The sequence below is a fragment of the Nothobranchius furzeri genome, chromosome 7 (assembly GCF_043380555.1).
Source record: "Nothobranchius furzeri strain GRZ-AD chromosome 7, NfurGRZ-RIMD1, whole genome shotgun sequence".
Taxonomy (NCBI): Eukaryota; Metazoa; Chordata; class Actinopteri; order Cyprinodontiformes; family Nothobranchiidae; genus Nothobranchius; species Nothobranchius furzeri.
This window is the reverse complement of record NC_091747.1, coordinates 31,157,496-31,177,264: the sequence shown is the minus strand read 5'-3', so window position 1 is coordinate 31,177,264 and position 19,769 is coordinate 31,157,496. Positions and strand designations below refer to the sequence as shown.

General features: G+C 41.0%; 1 protein-coding gene across 3 annotated transcripts in view; it reads left to right on the top strand.

Moving 5' to 3' along the window:
* The window catches only part of LOC107382779 (E3 ubiquitin-protein ligase HECW1), a 185,510-nt gene that overhangs the window by 112,422 nt on the left and 53,319 nt on the right, over positions 1–19,769 (top strand). For all 3 annotated transcript variants that reach the window (XM_015955065.3, XM_015955066.3, XM_015955067.3), the window contains 14 exons: positions 2,664–2,770; positions 3,884–4,069; positions 4,953–5,087; positions 5,357–5,471; positions 7,365–7,461; positions 7,772–7,855; positions 10,016–10,122; positions 14,274–14,388; positions 14,472–14,585; positions 14,890–15,042; positions 15,922–16,020; positions 16,295–16,424; positions 18,962–19,108; positions 19,290–19,404. In XM_015955065.3, the coding sequence (XP_015810551.3) occupies positions 2,664–2,770; positions 3,884–4,069; positions 4,953–5,087; positions 5,357–5,471; positions 7,365–7,461; positions 7,772–7,855; positions 10,016–10,122; positions 14,274–14,388; positions 14,472–14,585; positions 14,890–15,042; positions 15,922–16,020; positions 16,295–16,424; positions 18,962–19,108; positions 19,290–19,404 (1,704 nt within the window). The remainder of the gene's footprint in view (positions 1–2,663; positions 2,771–3,883; positions 4,070–4,952; positions 5,088–5,356; positions 5,472–7,364; positions 7,462–7,771; positions 7,856–10,015; positions 10,123–14,273; positions 14,389–14,471; positions 14,586–14,889; positions 15,043–15,921; positions 16,021–16,294; positions 16,425–18,961; positions 19,109–19,289; positions 19,405–19,769) is intronic.

Below are 19,769 nucleotides of genomic sequence, written 5' to 3'. Positions count from 1 at the left end.
TTGGCGGCATCAGAGATCCTTGGGTCATTTATAAGTGGTCACACCGTGGCAGTGATGTGGAGCAATCGTGTTCTTTTTATAAAAGATTAGGCGATAGTGACATAAGGGGGGTAAGGGGGGCAGTCACTGTGCTGCTGCAGACATCCGTTTATCTTGGACATAAATTGCTTTTTATTGCAAACAAAGTTGCACTCATTAAGTTGCTCCTGCTCCTAAATGTGACCACAGTGCCTATGCAGTCTCTGGTGATCTGAGCTCCAGCTCTAATGGATGGAATGAAGCTCCAAGAAGACAGCAGTGCTCCAGTTTGCCATCTCAGCTGAATTTGTTCAAGAAGCTAAACTTACAGCCCGCACTTCCTTTCATTTTCAATTAAATTGGCGTCCAGAGCTCGGGATTAACTCCCTACGTCATCATGACACCTACCTATGTTGCACACATGCGCAATCGCCCTTCATGAGACAAACAATTATCATAATGTTACTACCAAATAGTGTTGTCAAAAAATCGATACCTAGATATAAATCGATACTAAAAGTGGTATCTAAATGAGATATTCCATCCCTGTGGTATCGATATTATGGACTATTATACACAGCCTTCTTCAAGTACACCGACACGCACGACAGCCAGATGCCGTAAAGCAGCCTCCGCCTCCCAGACAAACAGAAGAAGAAGACGCCGCACGGCTACATTGCAATTTCCCACGCGAGTTGTCTCCAATCCAAGTTTTGTCTGCCAAATAAATAAACAAAAACATAAACAGCGAATTTGGGAGGCGCTTCACAGCCCAACTTAATTGGCATACCAAGTCCGACACGTAGTTGTAAATTCACGCTTATGTGCTTAAAGGAATCTCCCGTTTATTGCAACCCGGACTTAATTTCTAGCATGCAGTACGTTTGTTTACTCACGCTGACAACTTTGGTGCTACTTGGATTCCCGGGGTATTTAGATCCATCGGCGAATCACCGTCTGCGTATATATCCATATAAAGGGTGCGGACGGGCACCCATGGTGCAGCCTCGAAATAAGACATTATCTGCACCAAAACATCTTCATGTCGAAAGGTTTTGTTAGGAATCATTAATGTGATTCCCCTGTTCGTTTGGAGCGGGTCTGGTCTGGGATTTCTAGGCGTGAACAGACTAGCCGCGGCTAATCTAACCGGCGCTTTTAATGACGTCACTGCCGTGCGCCAGTCTGTTTTTATTAAGATTACAGGTAGATGTACCTTTGTCCTACCGTGGAGAAATTCGTTTTCTCCCTTTATTGACCAACAGAGTTGTTCAAAAGTACAGAACAAAACATATGGCATTACATCTTATGACAAAAATGCACCTTAAACAGAGTTTAAGCAGCAAAACATCACTCTGCAAATAGTGTATATATAGTGAGACAATTCATGATTTAAAGTGTTAACTTTCACCAGTTTTTGTATGCACGTTTTAAAAAATGCTGATACTTGAAAGGTTTAAGCACTTAATACACTTAATTCTTAACATTTAATTTTTGTAACATAAATTGAGGAATGTTATTTTTTGAATAAACTTGTTCGATAAATGGGTGTTTAGAAATAGTATCGAAATCGAGTATCGAGTTTTTTTTCAAGTATCGAATCGAGTTTGAAATTTTAGTATCATGACAACCCTACTACCAAACGAGGCGGACTGAAGGCCACAAAATTTTTGCATCGCCAATGCCAGCAAGGCGCGTTTATAAGACACCCCGTTGTGGTAATATTACGCCGATTTGCCAGCACAGTGTGTCTTGTAAAAAGGGCTAGTGATGGGAACTCCAGCCCTTTTAAGAGAAGCGGTTGTTACGGCTCGGCTCGCTAAAATGAACCGGCTCTTTCAGCTCTCAAACGGCTCCTCACATTTTTGTTTCCTAAATAAATTTATCACCAGAAATTATACAAAACTATGCATAAAAATGATCTACAACTTACATTATATCGAATGTTTATCATTTAAATAACCTATTTTATTCAACCTGATGCACAGAGCTAGAGAAACACAGAACCATGTTTGTGGAAACAGTGCTCGGGCCGAGCTGCACCAATCCAAATTACTCTGAGTAGTGCTCCTGGAAAACTACCTTTTGACTCCTCCAAGAGGGAGCTGGCTCCCATCGGTCACATCAACGAGCCGGCTCTCAGAGCCATTTCATTCCTGACCGACACATCACTAGTATCCCTTTTAACGGGAAGGAACTCCAGAGGATCCTGGCTCAGCATGAACAGCCATCTGTCATGACTTACTAGGGAATGAGGAGACAGAGCAGAAAACTCAAATAACACCATTTTTATACGTTTTCCAAAAAATCACATATTTTTATTATTTACTCTATGTTTAATCAGTCAAAATCAAGTTGGGTAATTTTGATTAAAAGTGGCTTATAAGCTTTTTTTATTAGTCTGCATGGTTTGGTTTGTCTGATGAATATGTTCACATGCAGGGTGGATCAAGATCAGACAACACATCAAACAGAAGCTGTTTGTTCACAGAGTAAATGCTGCTGTTCATCAGTAATGTGCAGTCAGAACATGTTGTTATTATTGCTATTTAAATGATGTGGGACGGAATCCAGCACAGTGCAACCTCCACTGGTTATTAAAACTAAAATCAGACTTACTGATTAATTTTTTGTCTCGTCTGCAGGGCCCGCCTCCCCTGTCAATCACCAAAAGGTCACCAATCTTCTCCAGTCACCTGCTGTCAAGTTCATCACACACCCAGAATTTTTCACTGTGTTGCACAGCAACTATGTGAGTGACGCTTAGCAAAACACGGTTCTTAGATCTGGACCCTATTCTCTTCGGGCTGCTCAACTGTAGCTGCCACCTACTATCTTAGCTAACAGGATTTCAGAAGTGATCTCTGTGAGGGGCTGATGATCAGATCTATTGGTTACCAAACATCAGCAGAAATGTTGGTCATTTGCTGGTCTGGAGCATATAGATGTGTGTTAACCCAGTCCCAAGGAATCATTCTGAGAAGAGTTAAAAGTTTTTTCGAACTCTTTGGAGTTCATCATTCTTCAGAGAGAAACATCTGTCCAAAACATTTAGCAGAACTGCCAGTCTTAGAGTGGTCATCGTGCAATTTCACTCTGAGTTGGGAGTTCCATCTCAGATTCAGCAGACCTCAAATAACATGTTAAGGTCAAAGTTCATGCCAGCAGATTAAGAAAATAGCTTACCAAGTATGGTTTATTGTGAGTAGCAACCGGATTTATGTTTGTGTAGCTGTAACATTAAAGTAGATTACTTCTGGAACATTGCATTTTTGTCAGCTTAAATTAATAATAATAATAATAATAATGCATTGAACTTATATAGCGCTTTTCAAGACACCCAAAGACGCTTTCACACACTCTCACATTCACACACTGCTAGTGATGGTAAGCTACTTGTAGCCACAGCTGCCCTGGGGAGGTCTGACAGAGGCGAGGCTGCCATTTGGCGCCGTCGGCCCCTCTGACCACCACTAACACAGGCAAGTTGGGTGAAGTGTCTTGCCCAAGGACACAACAGCAGGATACCCCTGGCGGGAGCTGGATTCAAACCCATTACCCTCCGATCATGAGGCAACCTGCTCTACCACCTGAGCTACTGCTGCCCCGACTAAAGTAGACATGTTTACCCATAATGCACAGCTCCATGTTAGATGAAAAGCAACAATGAAATACCAGCACAAACAGAGGTAGAGGGCTGATGGTTTGGGCTTCTTCATTGAGTCCACCATGGCATCTTTGTGTAGACCAAACTCTACTAGGGTCTAATGTGACTCCAGCTGTCTGATTAAAAATGGATGAAAAAGCCATTAAACCAGATGAAGAGTTAGTTTCACTGTGTCACTTACATGCTTTCTCTCCACAGGCAGCCTACCGCATGTTCACCAGCAGCAGTTGTGTGAAGCACATGATCTTGAAAGTGCGTCGTGATGCCAGGAACTTTGAACGCTACCAACATAACAGAGATCTGGTCATTTTTCTCAATAAGTTTGCAGACACACAGTTGGAGCTGCCCAGAGGCTGGGAAATTAAAACGGATCCTCAGGGAAAGGTAGGACGGCTTCCAAAACAATTCCAGACATTAACAGAATCATGGATAGACATTTGCATATCTTCAAGATGTTTAACCAACAGAGGTCACGGACACCTGCTGCTCCTGAGTAATGCAAAGTTTAAACTTCTCAGTGGCCTAGTGTCCGCCCTGGATTGGGCGATTGGGGTTCAAATCCCGGTCGGGTCATACCAAAGACCATAACTCATTGGCTGCCAGCCGTTTTCAGAAACAGAAAGCCCCTGAATGCCAGCGTTTTTACTGTTTTTTTTTTAAGTCACAGAACATTGTGCTCTATGACCATGTAAACACCAAAACTACCAAAGGAAAAAGCAGACTTGCCTCCTACATCCAAAAGAATCCATGTGTTTCTAGCTTTTTCTGTTCTTTCACAATCTGTTGTTGAAGTGTGAGCTGCAGCTTTTCTGGTTAGCGCCTCGTTTTATGCATAACGCCGTCCCAAAACAATCTTCTAATTCATAAATTGACTGCTTCCTAGATCAAGTGACACGTAACACACACATTTAAAAATAAACTTTAGACCTGTGACGTTGACTCTGAAGGTGCCCTGTTTAGCACTTTGTTAAAAACCACAATTGAGGTCTTTAATCGTCATTGGCAGCAAGCGGTTCAATTTAAATTGATGACTTTAGTCATCAATGGCAGTGAATGATTTAAAAATGGGCTTCCCTGCTTGACACTCAGCTTTAAGGGGTTGGATTGGGGGGTTAAACCACCAAATAGTTCCAGAGCACAGCCACAACTGCAGCTCACCACTTCCCACAGGGCTGGGTCAAATACAGAGATGTAATTCACCAGTGTGTGATGATGACTCTGGTACTTTAACTTTTCAGGCCATTTTTTGTCTTTTTTCTCTTTTTAGTCTTTTTTTGTAGATCACAATAGTCGAGCCACGACCTTTATCGACCCTCGGATTCCGCTGCAGAATGGCCGGCTTCCCGGCCACCTGGCCCACCGCCAGCATCTGCAGAGGCTACGCAGCTACAGCGCTGGGGAGGTACTTGCTCGACCTGATCTGACAACTACTAATTAACACGTATAGAGCCTAATTCACCCATTCACTGACAGTACACTGCTTTCTATTAGCATATATGTATGTTCTATATGCTGCATTTTAAACATAGATGTTCCAACAACAATAACAGTGGTGCTCACTGCTCCTGCACTAGTATGAGCTGATGTTCTAAAACACATTCATTGCTGTTGCAAAAAAACTGCTCTTCATTATTTCGTGTTTGCTGAACAGTCCTCTCTGTTTGTCCTCAGGCCTCCGAAGTATCCAGGAGTCGGGGAGCTTCTCTATTGGCTCGACCTGGAAACAGCCTCGTGGCAGCCATTCGAAGCCAGTATCACACTGACCCACAGCAGCTTACTGCTCTGTGTACGCCTAACATGACACCTGATCTGTGTTTGGGATGAGCTGTCACTGATCACACATACAGCAGGCCGTTTAATTAGGGTTCCAAGCCCAAAGGGCAGGGAACCCCATTGTTTTTGTGTGGATTTTTCATAATATTTCATTATTTATTATTGATTGTGCCCCCCTAAATGGACATGGGCACAAAAATCAGGGTATGCCGGGAAAAATCTAACATAGCCATCTGATAGAAAATCCTGACCGCTACACAGAATAATAAAACCATATCCCAAAGAACATAGGTGGCGCTATTGCAAAAGTCAATGCATATTTGCTAGAGATGTGTATTGGTGAAATTCTGGTGATACAATACGTATCACGATACAGGGGAGGTGATACGATAAAATGTATATTGCGATACATTCAGCCAGACGATGTTAGCAATTTTTAGACTGAAATTATTGTAGGAAAATCCAATAAACAGGCCAAACTGATACATAACATGTGTAACACGAAGTATCAGGACCATAATAGAGGGATTTACAGTTCAATGGTGGAAACAAAACCCATTGCACACTGCAGCCAACGAGTAGTCGGCATTTGAAATGAACCAAAAGAAAAGAAAATACAGAAATGTTTGTAAATTCTTCCAAAAATTCAATACACAGTTTCTGAATATCAATATAATATTGAAGTAAAAATATCGCGATATATTGCCATATCGCAATTTTCTGACATCCCTAATTTTTTGCTAATAACTCCCAAACCATAAGTTGCAGATTCAAAATTTTTAAATGTACTTGATCCCTGGATGATTTTGCATCAATATTGTATTGGCTCCACTCATGTCCGACTAATTAGATGTTTTGCTATATTACAAAAAATCTACTTGAAACTTTGTACATATGATCTATAAATAAAGATAAGTAATTGTGAGGAAGAAAATTGCAAAAATACTGAAGCAAATGACGCAATGCCAAAATTGTTTGTTCGAAATCGCAATATATTTTTTGTACTGAAAAAACATTTAATTTAGAAAAATAAAATTACTAAATATGACTTTAAATGTCTTCATGATGATCCAAGATTATTTTGGAAATGTGTTCATAAAGAATTACTTTTTATGAATTTAATAAACATCATCAGTAATTACTGAAATGGCAGTTCGATTTTTTGTATTAAAAAGAAATACATTTGAGGGTCATTAGAATTGAAGGATCTTATTCTGGATGTCGACATAAACATCCCAAATAAGTCTGGTAATTTTCTGACAAGTTATAGATTTTTTTATGATTCTTTAAAATAAGTATTAGTATGTAATATTTTGATGTGTTGAACTAAAACTGTTGGGCTTTCAAAATCTAAAACTGCTATTTAACAACTAACATTGCAGACAAGTAGAAACATGCACAAAATCCCTGAGTAAAAAATTCTTACACCCCAACATCTAAGGTGTGCTGTTGCAAATGAAAATACATTTTGGCTGATAACTCTCAGTCCATAGTCCTAACCTCCCTAAATATCTACAGTTCTTTTAATGTTGGAAGAATTTGCATCACTTGATCAAAGTTGCAGACATTTTGGCTTAGCTACATTTTTTGCTATGTATTTCACAATAATAACAAAAATAACACAAAACCACTTAGTGACCACATGGGGGTTCCAAAGGTTCAAAAGATTTGTTTATTTCATTGTGCCAGTACAAGTGAGATTATTAGCTGATAAGCTATAATATATAATAACCTGACGCCAGCAGGAGAGTGTGCAGGAGGGGTGGGACCACATGATTAATGGCAATGGCACTGGCAGGGCAGGGTGGGGACTTGTGCTGATGTGCTTGATATCTGCTTGCCATTTTGGTTATTTTTGATGATGTCTTATAGCGTCTGACTGCTTCTCTCTTTTTTATTTGTACAGCCTATAATGACAAGATTGTGGGGTTTTTGAGGCAGCCCAACATATTTGACATGTTGCTGGAACGGCAGCCCAGCTTGAGCAAAAACCACAATCTGAGGTGGGCCTCCTCTTCAAGAGACTGAACCCAGAAATTGTTTTTTAGAAGTACTGAAGTCAAGATTAATTAAAATAATAATAAAAACAATAAAAACTAATCATTTAGCTCTGACTTGTTCTGTTTCTATACTGATCAATACCACAGTGATCCTAGCTCAGCAAGTCCATCCTCTGTGCACTTTTGAGATTAAAGATCTCACTTTGAATGTACCTGATGGATCCTGATGTGGAAACAGAAGACCTCATGCTGAATGAGTGACATCACAAAGGCTGAAGTAGATGAACAAGAATTTGGCTTTTTTATTTTTCAGAGAGAAAATTCACTACATTCGGACTGAAGGTACTCAAGGAGTGGAGAAGCTGTCATGTGATGCAGACCTGGTCATCCTGTTAAGGTAGTACTTCAGTAGGAACTAAATATAGACATACATGTATGGGCTATTTATCTGTAAGTATAAGCCTGATTATGTGGTAATCCTGAGCTACAGGTGAGATTTAAAAAAACTGTTCTCGCCCCAAGCCAATGGGTCACCAGGGGCATAAACACATACAGGACACCTGATGTTTGGCTCAGTAGTCATTCACTCTGAAATTAATTTCACAAGTCTTTACTTTACGCTTTAATTATCATTAATGGGGGGAAGGCTGTTATTGTTTTAACATCTGGGAATCAGCAGCAGTCATCTCGGCTAGTTTAAGCTAACCGTTAACATCAGCAACACCACCGCACGGCAGAAGCTCATCCAGGCTTGTGTTATTTGTGGAGATAAAACATCAGCGTTGCAAGTCAGTGGTAGAGTCATGTTGCTGTTATCCAGTTTGGGGTGAGTTGTCTAAATATCAGGAAATAAGACCCCAAATCCTGCCATCTGTAGCTAAGCTGTGATGTTTACAACTTTTAGGTCAGAGAAAAGCTGCAATGGTATATTTCCCCCAAGATGTGAAAATCCTGGGTGTTGCTGTATTTAGTCTATTTGTGTAAAGAAGAAACACTCCAGCATACTTTATGAACTGGACAAATAAACAATGTAGACATGACCTAGGCCATGTCCCCAATCAAATAAATGATTGGATAACTATTAAGGGATCATTAAAACTCTGTATGATAATTGCAGAAATTCACCCCGTAGTTTTTCTTTTTTTTTTTTTTTGTCAAGCAATTTTGTCATAAATCATTACAGAAAATCTAAATTCTCAGCTCTACACCGTGAAGAGCTGTCTGTAGCATACGTCACTCAAAGCCGCTGCAGGAGGCATTAGCATTGATGTTTATCTTTGTCCAGATTTGAGCTATTACAGTAGCCGTAAACCTCAGAATAAAAAGTAAATACGGTTTTGTACAGCGCCGGCTACTTCCTGACCCCCATCGGCATTTGATGATGCAGACGCTAGATCACATGAACCGCAGCAATGGGAGGACAAGGACAGCATTTGCGTCACAAAGACTTGACATAAAAATAAAAGTCTAGTTTATCCCTTAAATAACAAAATAACAATAAAGGCATATTATTTGTGTAATATGTGGTCCACTTCAGTGGACTTCAATACTGATAAAATACCAGTATTTACTTCCGTTAAACAAAGGGAAAATTAATTTTTCATCAAAACAGAGCTATTAAAGGCAGCACTGCTTTTATTTTGATACTGGGTTAGCTAATTAGCATTTTGAGGGATCCTGAAGAGTCTAAAACAATTTTACATACAGCAAATTTTAGAAGTTACACGCAATTATTTACATAACAGACAACTTTATTTTTCTTTATCTTTTTTTCTGTTATACAACACTACAGTTATGAGCTTTCTCATCTGCCATTCGGAGTATAACGGTTTGCAAAGCAATGCATTGTGGGATACTTTGCTGTCTCAAGTCCACAGAAGGATGCATTGATGCATCCTTAATAGAATGGGCGGAGCATGAACACATCCGGGAACTATGAGTGAACTTGCCAATGATTAGAGCAGCACTCACGACCATTGTTTCAGAAGTTCTGACAAGTTCAGATGAGTATGATTATGGAGAAAAGGCCAATGTGTTAAAAGACAAAAAGACAAGATGGGTTTTTAAAGACCGTGTCTGATGTCTGAAAGCAGACTGGACATTTGGTCTCCTTTGAGCTGCCAGTCCTACAAACAGTTCATCAGCTGACCTGAGAAAATGGGGTGATATGTTAGGACAGGGTGAGGCCATGAAGAGCCTAAAAATCCCAATCCACACATTAAATGTCCTGGTCTACTGAAATAAGGGCCACAAGAATCAATAAATCCTTAAGCATTACAGAAACATGGAATTGATGAAGATAAACACTTGGCCAGTGACATTTAGCTTTGAATAATGATGTGTCCACTTATAAAAAATGTATGTGTATATATATGTATATGTATATATATATATATATATATATATATATATATATATATATATATATATATATATATATATACATATATATATACAATGTGACATTCATAAATTTACACGTACCATCCTACAACTAGCAGTTAATGCTCCATCCTGACTACACATGACCTTCTGTTGTTTGGCGTCTGGTTTGCAGCTTGTTTGAAGAGGAAATCATGTCTTACATTCCTCTTCACCCCATTCACCCGTGCTTCAGCTTCTCTCCCCGCTGCTCGCCGGCCTCATCACCACAGAACTCTCCTGGTAGGTCACATGTCTCTAATCTGTATCGGGGGCGAGCTGGGGATCATCTATTTTAGTTACTGAGATTTGTGTGTAAGTGTGTGTGTGTGTGTGTGTGTGTGTGTGTGTGTGTGTGTGTGTGTGTGTGTGTGTGTGTGTGTGTGTGTGTGTATGGGTTCAGTGCGTGTGTTTGTGAGTGTGTGCGTGCGCGTGTGTGTGAATACTCGTCTATTCACAAAGTGAGGACCGAGCTTTTTACCGGCAAACTGAGGACATTTTTTTGGTCCTCATTTTGGTACAATGTTACAGAGCACTTCTGGTTAGTTTTAGAGGTATGGTGTGAGTTAAGTTTGATGAGGCTCTCTGTGCTTGTAAAATAATGAATGAATATTCATTTTAATCTGTATGCCAATTCTAAATGTAAAGATTAAACCTGCACAGGTCCAATGACAGGTCACCTGCTTGTGCATAATCAGATGTCTCCATAAAAGCTTCTGAGCTGAAGAGGATATGAGATTCTGGACTTTACCTCAGACAGGCTCATCGATGCGTCACCACATTGGAGACAGGAACAAGCGCTATTCAGCTTAAGTTTAATAATCAGGGAACATTTTCCAAGTGACAAGTCTCTCTAAAGAGACATCATTCACTTCAGTGAGAGGAATCTTCCTGCATGTGCTCTGATTCTGTGACACACTCCAAGCCCCTCTCCACACCTTCAGCTCACTGTCCACCTAATGTGTGCACTGACAGCGAGCTGCGCTGAGCAGTGTCCAGCTCAGATGCTCTGATGGGAATCTTTTATTGATTGCGGTACCGCTGTGATGTGCATTATGAATAAAATGTCAGCGCATCTGCATGCATGGGGAAATTCTTTCTATTCTTTTTCTGTCAAAATAAACGGTCAAATACAGGGAAATATTTGGTCAATGCAAACCCTGGCATTTAACGGTTTTGCCTTCTTGTGAAGATTGTTGCTGTTGATCTTCTGTTAAAAGATAACTTTGACGTACATGAGCAACCGTATTGGTCTCGGCTGTCTTAGGGTGGGCCCATCCACAACGCAGCAGCTGCTGTGTTTCCCAGTGTTTTCTTTACTGTTGTAATGTAAAATAGTAGAGTAATGTGGGCTAAATAATTTGCTTTACAAGCTATTTATTTCTAATCTCATTACTTGTGACCAATAGCTGTAATACTCCATGAATTATAGAATATCACCTTGCTTGGTCTTAGGATGATTAATTAGAAGGTTCTAGGATTCTTTAAGTATTAAGGGATCGTTCACACTTTGTTTATGATTCAAGAACCATTCAGTGTTTGCAAAAAAATAAGAATTTATTTTACAAACAATTAAGATTTGATGAATGGTTTGAACTTTGATCTTGTGAGTGGATGGAACGAAAAGATGGGTGTCTGAAAACTACGTGTGAATATGAGATGATGAATCAGAATCTCTGTATCTTCAGAGAGGTGCATTCTGGGTATAAAAGAATTTGATTTGCATCTAAACTATAAAGTTACTTTTATCAGAACCACATGCAGACGCTATCTTGTTGTGTCTACCTCACCCATTTGGAGACCCCAATTGGATCCGAAATGTCCAGGAGCCGACAACCCCACTGCAACTGGTTCGTAGAGAAACCTCGATGCGACCAAATTAGTCCTCAGATGCCTCCGGGTCACAACGATAGATGAATGGAACCAAGCCTCTTAAAATCAACTCTGAAGGAGTTTGAGTCAGCTTTGTTCTGCAGGAAAGCTATCAAGAGTAATGTCTTCCTGCGGTGTCCGTGAGGGCGCACGGAGTTGGTTAGCGTTCCTCCCAAGATATGTATATAAACACGTGTTTCTATGGTTCCTCCTACGTCCGTCACAGCGGTGGGTGGGGTTTGAGCGGGTGAGTTTGACCGACTTCCGGGGAGGTTTGTTAAGATGAACGGCTCTCTACAGGGACTCGGCTCTCATCATTCACTTTGAAAACCTGTTCAAAAGATTTGATTCGTTCGTGAACGTCAAATCACTAAGGCATATCGACTCCTAGTGGTGCATGCTCTAAAGATCTGATAAGTATCCACCACAGTCATGGGAAGACCTTTAACTAGTAGGTTGGGCCTTTCAGTAGGCAGACCTGCAGTTTCCGCAAGTGTGGATGAGGGTGCAGCACATCTCCTTGAGCCTAAGACAGAAGGTCCTGCCTGATGGGGAGCTGCCATGGATACCAAGATTTTGTGAGCCACAGAGGAGCCACCTAAATCAGAGACATGCTCATTCTGTGTACTCTCTCCAGTATGGCTGGATTCAGCTCTGCTGAAGGAAAGGCATAGAGGAGAATACTGGGCCAAGGGTGCGCATCTGTGGTCACCACCACCCTCCCAATTGGAGAACCTTGGTGGAGCAACCCTGGTTCTCTCCATTAGAGAAGAGCCGCTATGCAGGCCCTGGTGACGGTCGAGATGGTGAGGGTGTAAGAAAGAAAGAAAGAAAACAATATTTTATATAGCGCCTCTCAAGATAAAAATCACCAGGCACGTCACATAAACAAAACAAAACAAACAAACAATTAAACTATAAAAAAGATTAAAAAATGTTTTTAAAATATGTTTAAAATGAGAAAAATTTGTGATAAAAAAGTAATTATAATGTAAAGAAACAAGAGAGAAAATGAATTGGAAAGAGGGAAATCAGTGGATCGCGGGAAAGGCGGAATAAGTAGAAAGAGCTTAAAAAAGATGATGTCACATTTCAAGGGTTCTATAGGGCACCTGCCCACTCCACAAAACCATCAAGTACGGTTTTTGGCCAGCAGAGGACTGCAGGGTTGTGTCAGATATGAAACTGATCAAATGTCTAACTCATCACTGAGATCAATGTTAAAGTGACAGTGTGTGTTTTTCGTGACGATAGGGGGCAGTAGATGCCTAAATCGTTGCAAGCATTGTGTTGGAGTAAGAACTTACCAACGGAGGCCCATTAGGGTCAAAAAGTCCTAGGGAGTGCAAACCTTAACAAAATAAAAAGCACATTAGACTCCCTTTCATCACTGGCAACAAGTGAAGAGGTACATTTCTAAAACAACAAAATTTAAGAATGACGAAAGTTTTGTAACTGTTTGTCGCAAATCAGCAAATGCATTTTATCGTCATGGGCTCCTGTAGAAGGAAACACAGCATCTAATATGGCGTCACCCAGAGACTTAGACCTGCTCCCATGTATTTTAGACCTGATATTTATGGTTGTATGTTACAAAGCCATTAATATTTTTCAACAACTGGGCATCATTTCATTCTTTTTCAACAACTTTTTGAGGGATGTTTCCAGATGTCAATTGTAAAAACTACACGTTGTCTCTTTAAAGAGGAGCTAGAGTCCAAAACAACATTCCCCTTGTTGACTAAAGACAGCTCAGGTGGTCAAAAGCAGCATGCCAAAAAGTCAAAGCTGTCTGGCTACTTTTTATGAAAATCTGAATCTTGAAAAAGGTGAAAGAAAAACTTCTTTTCCAAGCAAGGCTGCCTTAACACCTCACAAGGTAGAACCACACCTCCTCAAATCTAGAATTTACAGGAAAGTCATGAAGATTACAGAGGCTGCCAAAACCTTTGCATCCCACTGTATGAAATACCTCTAAATCAGAGATGGAGTCACCATGGCAAGTTTGTCTCACTTGTTTTGTCAACTCTGCCTACTGATAAGATAATTACCCATGCAGTGATTATCCATTAGGAGGCTCATACATATTTGCTTAGTTAAACCCAGGTTGGGTTAGGGTTATGGACAATGTGCATGTTTACTTCAACACATTAAACTTGAGTGTGCTATTAGGGTGGAGGATCTTTTGTATAATTCCTGATTAAATCTTCTATTTTGTGACCTTTATTGAGTGTTTTTGTCCTTCCTTCTCTATCCTCCTTAGAGCGCTTCCCAACTAGCTCATTGTCGACAGAAAAGCCATGGTTTTGGAACAAAAAAAACAGAAAATAATGATTAGGAAAGCTTAATTTTCCAAACAATGTCTATGAATTTATTTACTCAGGTGTTGCCTAAATGCACAAATGAAACATGTTTTGTGTTTGACAGTTGTTAACGTGTTTGTTGCTAACATGAGCCTGCATGAATCCTCCCATCCTAAAAAGTGTCCTTTCACCTAATTTCCCTTGTGTGTGAATGTGCAGGCCTGCAGAGAGCCAGGGCACCGGCACCTTACCGCAGAGACTTTGAAGCCAAGCTGAGAAACTTCTACAGAAAATTAGAAGCTAAGGGATATGGCCAGGGTCCTGGCAAGATCAAGTGAGAACTGGGCTCTACCGAACTACGAAGTCTCACCAGTTTATTTGGAACATTGGGTCCTGATATTTTCTGATTGTGTGCAGACTGCTAATCAGGAGAGAACATCTGCTGGAGGGAACCTTCAACCAGGTGATGGCATATTCTCGCAAAGAGCTGCAGAGGAACAAACTTTACATCACTTTTCTCGGGGAGGAAGGGTGAGGCAGTCATACACTCAAAGGAATCGTTACTCAACATTGTCACAAATTTTAAATCAGTAAGATGGAACTAAAATCCACACAAAAAAGTCCTTCAGTTGCAGAAACATACCACATCATAATAGCTTGAGCCGAAAGGCATGTTTATACTCACAAAGAGAACACATTAGCTCCTCCCACATAACAAACAAGGCTTCATTTTGATGATACAGTTTCCTGTTTGTGAGTTAGGGCTTGTGTGCAACTGATCAGCATGTACAGGCTGAATCTGAGAATGTTTCCTTTCTTCACCTTGTTCCTCCAGGTTAGATTACAGTGGTCCATCCAGGGAGTTCTTCTTCCTACTGTCCCAGGAGCTCTTTAATCCCTACTATGGTCTCTTTGAATACTCTGCAAACGACACATACACTGTTCAGATCAGCCCCATGTCCGCATTTGTTGAAAACCATCTGGAATGGTGAGCCACACATTTTGCACCCAGTGTTAACAGACAGCAGGGTTACTGATGTTGGACATCATAAAAGGCTGTTTCAGATTCAATTATTGTGCACAGCATATTAAAAACAAAATGGCAGGAGGAGTTTGGCAGGTCCGTGGACAGAAATTCCTCTGCAGGTGTTCTGTGTTTTGTGCTTGTACTACTTTCTCTGCTTTTTACATGTAAACATTGAATCACTGCCTCATTGTTTTTATTGAAGTATTGTTTTGTTAAAGTTAAAGTAAGTTGTCATAGTTGAAAAGAAGTAGAATATCGGGACCGGACCGGTTCTGAGAGAGCTGCAGCCAGCCACGGACTGGATCACAGGCTAAAAACCAACATGACCAGGATTCAGGATCTCAGTCTTATCTTCTTTCAGCTGTAGAAAGTTCCCAACCATCCAGGTTTTAATAGAGTCTAAGCAGGTGTGTAACAGCTGCAGCTTAGGCATCTCATGGGGCTTAAAGGAGATGTACAGTTGGATGTCATCTGCATAAAGATGGTAGGAGATTCCTTTGAAGGAGTTTAGGATGTGCTGAAGAGAAAGCAGATAAAGGATAATTTACTCTTGACAAACAGCTTGTTTACAGTACAATGATTGGGAATCAAAAACTCTGAATGTTACCAAATCCTTTCCTAGGTCAGTTGCTGCTGTATCACTGTTACATGTAACCCCTGTACCTGTAGACATTGTGATGCTCAGTTTAAAAGGTTCAGTGTGCAGTGGGGATTTGGCTCCTGGTGCCGGTGAACATAGACAATCATCAGCATCAGTCTACCATGACCCAGGTGTTACTCATGACCTGTAGACCTGAACTGTTGGAATGTGTGTGTGTGTGTGTATGTCCATGCACCCAGGTTCCGGTTCAGTGGTCGTATTCTAGGACTGGCTCTGATTCACCAGTACTTACTGGATGCCTTCTTCACTAGACCTTTCTACAAGGCGCTGCTCAGGCTGTGAGTACATACTCAATCATGACTGAAAATCCTTCACTGACATAAACTACCTTAGGCCCAATATTAAAAAAACATCCAATACTGAAATGACATGGTTCAGTCATAGTGTTAGCCAGCAAGCCATCGCGTTGTTAAATGGATAGATTTGTAAAATGCTTGCCTAAATAACGAGAGATGGATTTTAAATTAGATGGCAATTTGTTTTTTAACAGACTTGGCGAATGTTACTGCTGAGCTCTGTGGTGTATAAATGTGAGTTGTGTGTATCTCAAAGGTCAACGGACCTGTCTGATCTGGAGTACCTGGATGAAGAGTTCCATCAGTCTCTACAGTGGATGAAAGACAACGACATCACCGACATACTGGACCTCACCTTCACTGTGAATGAGGAGGTCTTTGGCCAGGTCAGGATATGAGCATGCTACGGTGTAGAAGAGTTGTGATCAGAGGTTTCCTGAATGGACTCAAACAGAAAACATTTAAATTAAATGACACCTGCTGTGTAATAGTTTTGAAAACCATATAAAACTTTGTTGTGTGAGTTTGTTGTTATCGTCACATCATGGGGGGCAAGATATGTCCCCGAAGGTTCTGAAAATTAGCTAGAGTTGTTGTTTTTGGATTGTTGGGGATTATTTTGGTTTAATTGAGTTGCCACCACTGTGACAAATATAAATTTTATGATAAATTGCTCACGAATCTCCACATAAATAATATTTAACATGGACTAAATCATGCAAAATCCACTTTCTGAAGCTTTGGACTATGTTATATTATTATTGCCACATCAAAAACACCCCAGTTGAATTTTTGGCTTCACACACGTTATTTGTCCCAGCTGCTTTTTCCCTTTAGCTTCCTAAGCTATTGCAAAAGTCTGGACGGGACATGGTTGCATCTATGCCACAATCTTTCCTGTCCTGGTAGTTTCATGTCCATATCCCTCCTCCCCTAGTAAGTAAATACTAACCCCGAGTGTTTTCTTGTGAAGAGTTGAAAATGCCTGTAAACACTGGGGCCAGCTCTTCAGCACAGTGCTTTAGAGTGGGAGTGTGCTTGTCCTCGCATCGGAGCTCTTTCCCCGGCGAGCAGACAGCTGCTCGGGGAGAAAGCAGTGTGTGTGTGTGTGTGTGTGTGTGTGTGTGTATGTGTGTGTGGCTCAAGATTATGAGGACACACACAGCTAATTAATAAAATAATGTGGTTCAGAGTCTCCAAAAGCAACACAGCTCATGCCTGTCTTTGTTTTCCTTATAATAGAGGACATCACAGACTTTCCCGCATGTGTTAAACTCCGCCCATAGGGTCGGGGATTTCTCCATTCCTGAGAAGTCCCTCTGATTTATATGGGAACACTACACCGCCCGTTCGAGACCGAACTCACACCATCCAGCCTCACCAAACCTCAACTGTGCCGATGCTAATGTGTAAACGCCAGTCTTGAATTGCTTTGAATTGAGCAGGATCAGTCTGTGAGGGACCATGGGCTAGCAGGGCTGATGATACATAAATATCAGCATTTGTATCCTGAGCCAGATATCTCAAGACCTGGGCCACAAACTGTGAGTTAGAGTTACATGCTTTTATTTTGAAGGTGGCTGCTGTGGCATCAACTCAAATTGAAGACAAACTAATGAAACTGAAGAATGTTTACGTTAATGTTTTTCTTTACTGATCTTACTGATTAGTATGTTAGTGGAGAGGTCACTGGTCTAAAACATTAAAGCTTAGATACCAAAAGGGAATAAAAACTATTCACTAGTATTTGCACATCCAAGAACAGAGAAGACCAATTTTGTGATTTCCATCCATCCATTTTTGGCCGCTGGACAGGGAGGTTCAGACTTCCCTCTCCTCAGCCACTTGGACCAGCTCCTCTGGAAGAATCCTAAGGCATTCCCTGGCCAGCAGAGACAAAGTCCCTCTAGTGTGTCCTGGGTCTTCCTTTAGGCCCTCTAGTGTGTCCTGGGTCTTCCTTTAGGCCTTCTCCCAGTTGGACGTGCCCCGGAAAACCTCATCAGGGTGGCGTCCAGGAGGCATCCTGACCAGATGCCCGAGCCACTATCAACTGGCTCCTCTCAATGTGAAGCAGCGGCAGGTCTACTCAAAGCCCCTCCTGGCTGACCGAGCTTCTCACCCTATCTGTAAGGGAGAGCCCAGCCACCCTGCGGAGAAAACTGTGTTCTTGTACTTACTACATACTGAGGACCATTACCATTTTCCCTCCTGGTGGCGAGGAAGGTTTATTTAGTTTAATGTCCAGGAATCAGCAAAGAACGTCACAGCTAGTAGAAGCTAACCGTTAGCATTAGCAACACCACCACACAGCAGAACTTCTCCATGCTTGTGATATTTGTAGAGATAAAACATTAATGTTACAAGTCAGTGGTAGAGTGTTGTTGCTGTTATCCAATCCGGAGCGAGATTTCCAACTATCAGGGAATAAGACTCCAAATCCTGCCATCTGAAGCTCATCTGTGAACTGGGTAACTTTTGGTTCCAAGAAATGATGCATCGGTGTATCTTTTTTTTCTGGGAATGACCTACAGGGCATTCATTCCTACTAGAGATTTCTGCTAATATAATGATTAAATGAGTAAACCAAACCTTAAATATATATAGCCAAGTTGCATGAAGATTTTTGATTATAGTATTCAGCAGTGCGTCTTCTTTTAACACTAAAGAAGGTGGGCTCAGGTGCATAATTAATTTTTCTGATATTTTAGGGTGAATAGTAAATTAGAATTTAAGTTTGTTTATTATCTAAAATTCAAAAGCAGATTCAAATTGCGTGAAGTCAATGGACACTAAGACCAATCATATTCCAATGCTTTAGTGAACGACACAATGTCAAGTCTGTGCCTATTTTTTCAATTGTTATTTAAAAAAGATCAAATAAAAGAGATGTGCCTTAAAGCTCCCCTTCTTATTTCATGTCCAGGTGACAGAGCGGGAGCTGAAGTCAGGAGGTTCCCACCTTCAGGTGACAGAGAAGAACAAGAAGGATTACATTGAGCGAATGGCTAAATGGAGAGTGGAGAGAGGGGTGGTGCAGCAGACGGAGGCGCTGGTCAGAGGCTTCTACGAGGTCAATATTCCTGCTTCTACTTGGTTTAGATCTAGTTCGTTTACAGATGACTAGATAACACGTGGAGTTAACACCAACAGAGTCCAGGTCTAAGCTAACACCACATAGATAACAAGTAGCTAAAATTTTGCCAGTTTGTTCTCCATGCAGTACGTCAGTCCTCTCTCCGTCTCCTCTACAGGTGGTGGACTCCAGGCTGGTGTCGGTGTTTGATGCACGGGAACTGGAGCTGGTAATTGCTGGGACAGTAGAGATTGATCTCATAGACTGGAGGAGCAACACAGAATACAGAGGAGGTGTGTCTCAGACAGGCTTTAAATATTCAATCACAGTAATTCACCTCTATTAACCGGTACCTGTTCACTGCACATCACAGAGACACTCAATAAATTCTACAGAGCAGGTATGAAATTAAGTCACACACACACACCGTGCCGGTACTTGGACATGGGAGCCTTAAGCTGAATAAAGTTTGGCAAAATGTCAGTCTGACAGAGAATGACCAGTTAGCCATTTTTAGGATTAAAAGGTAGAATAAATTCTATAATAGAGAAATGAAGTGGCACTAAGACAGATTTAATCTTTTTTAAGTGTAACATTTTGTAATGTTTACTTTTAACTCATTCACTGCCAGCCGTTTCCTGATCAGAAAGCCCCTGTG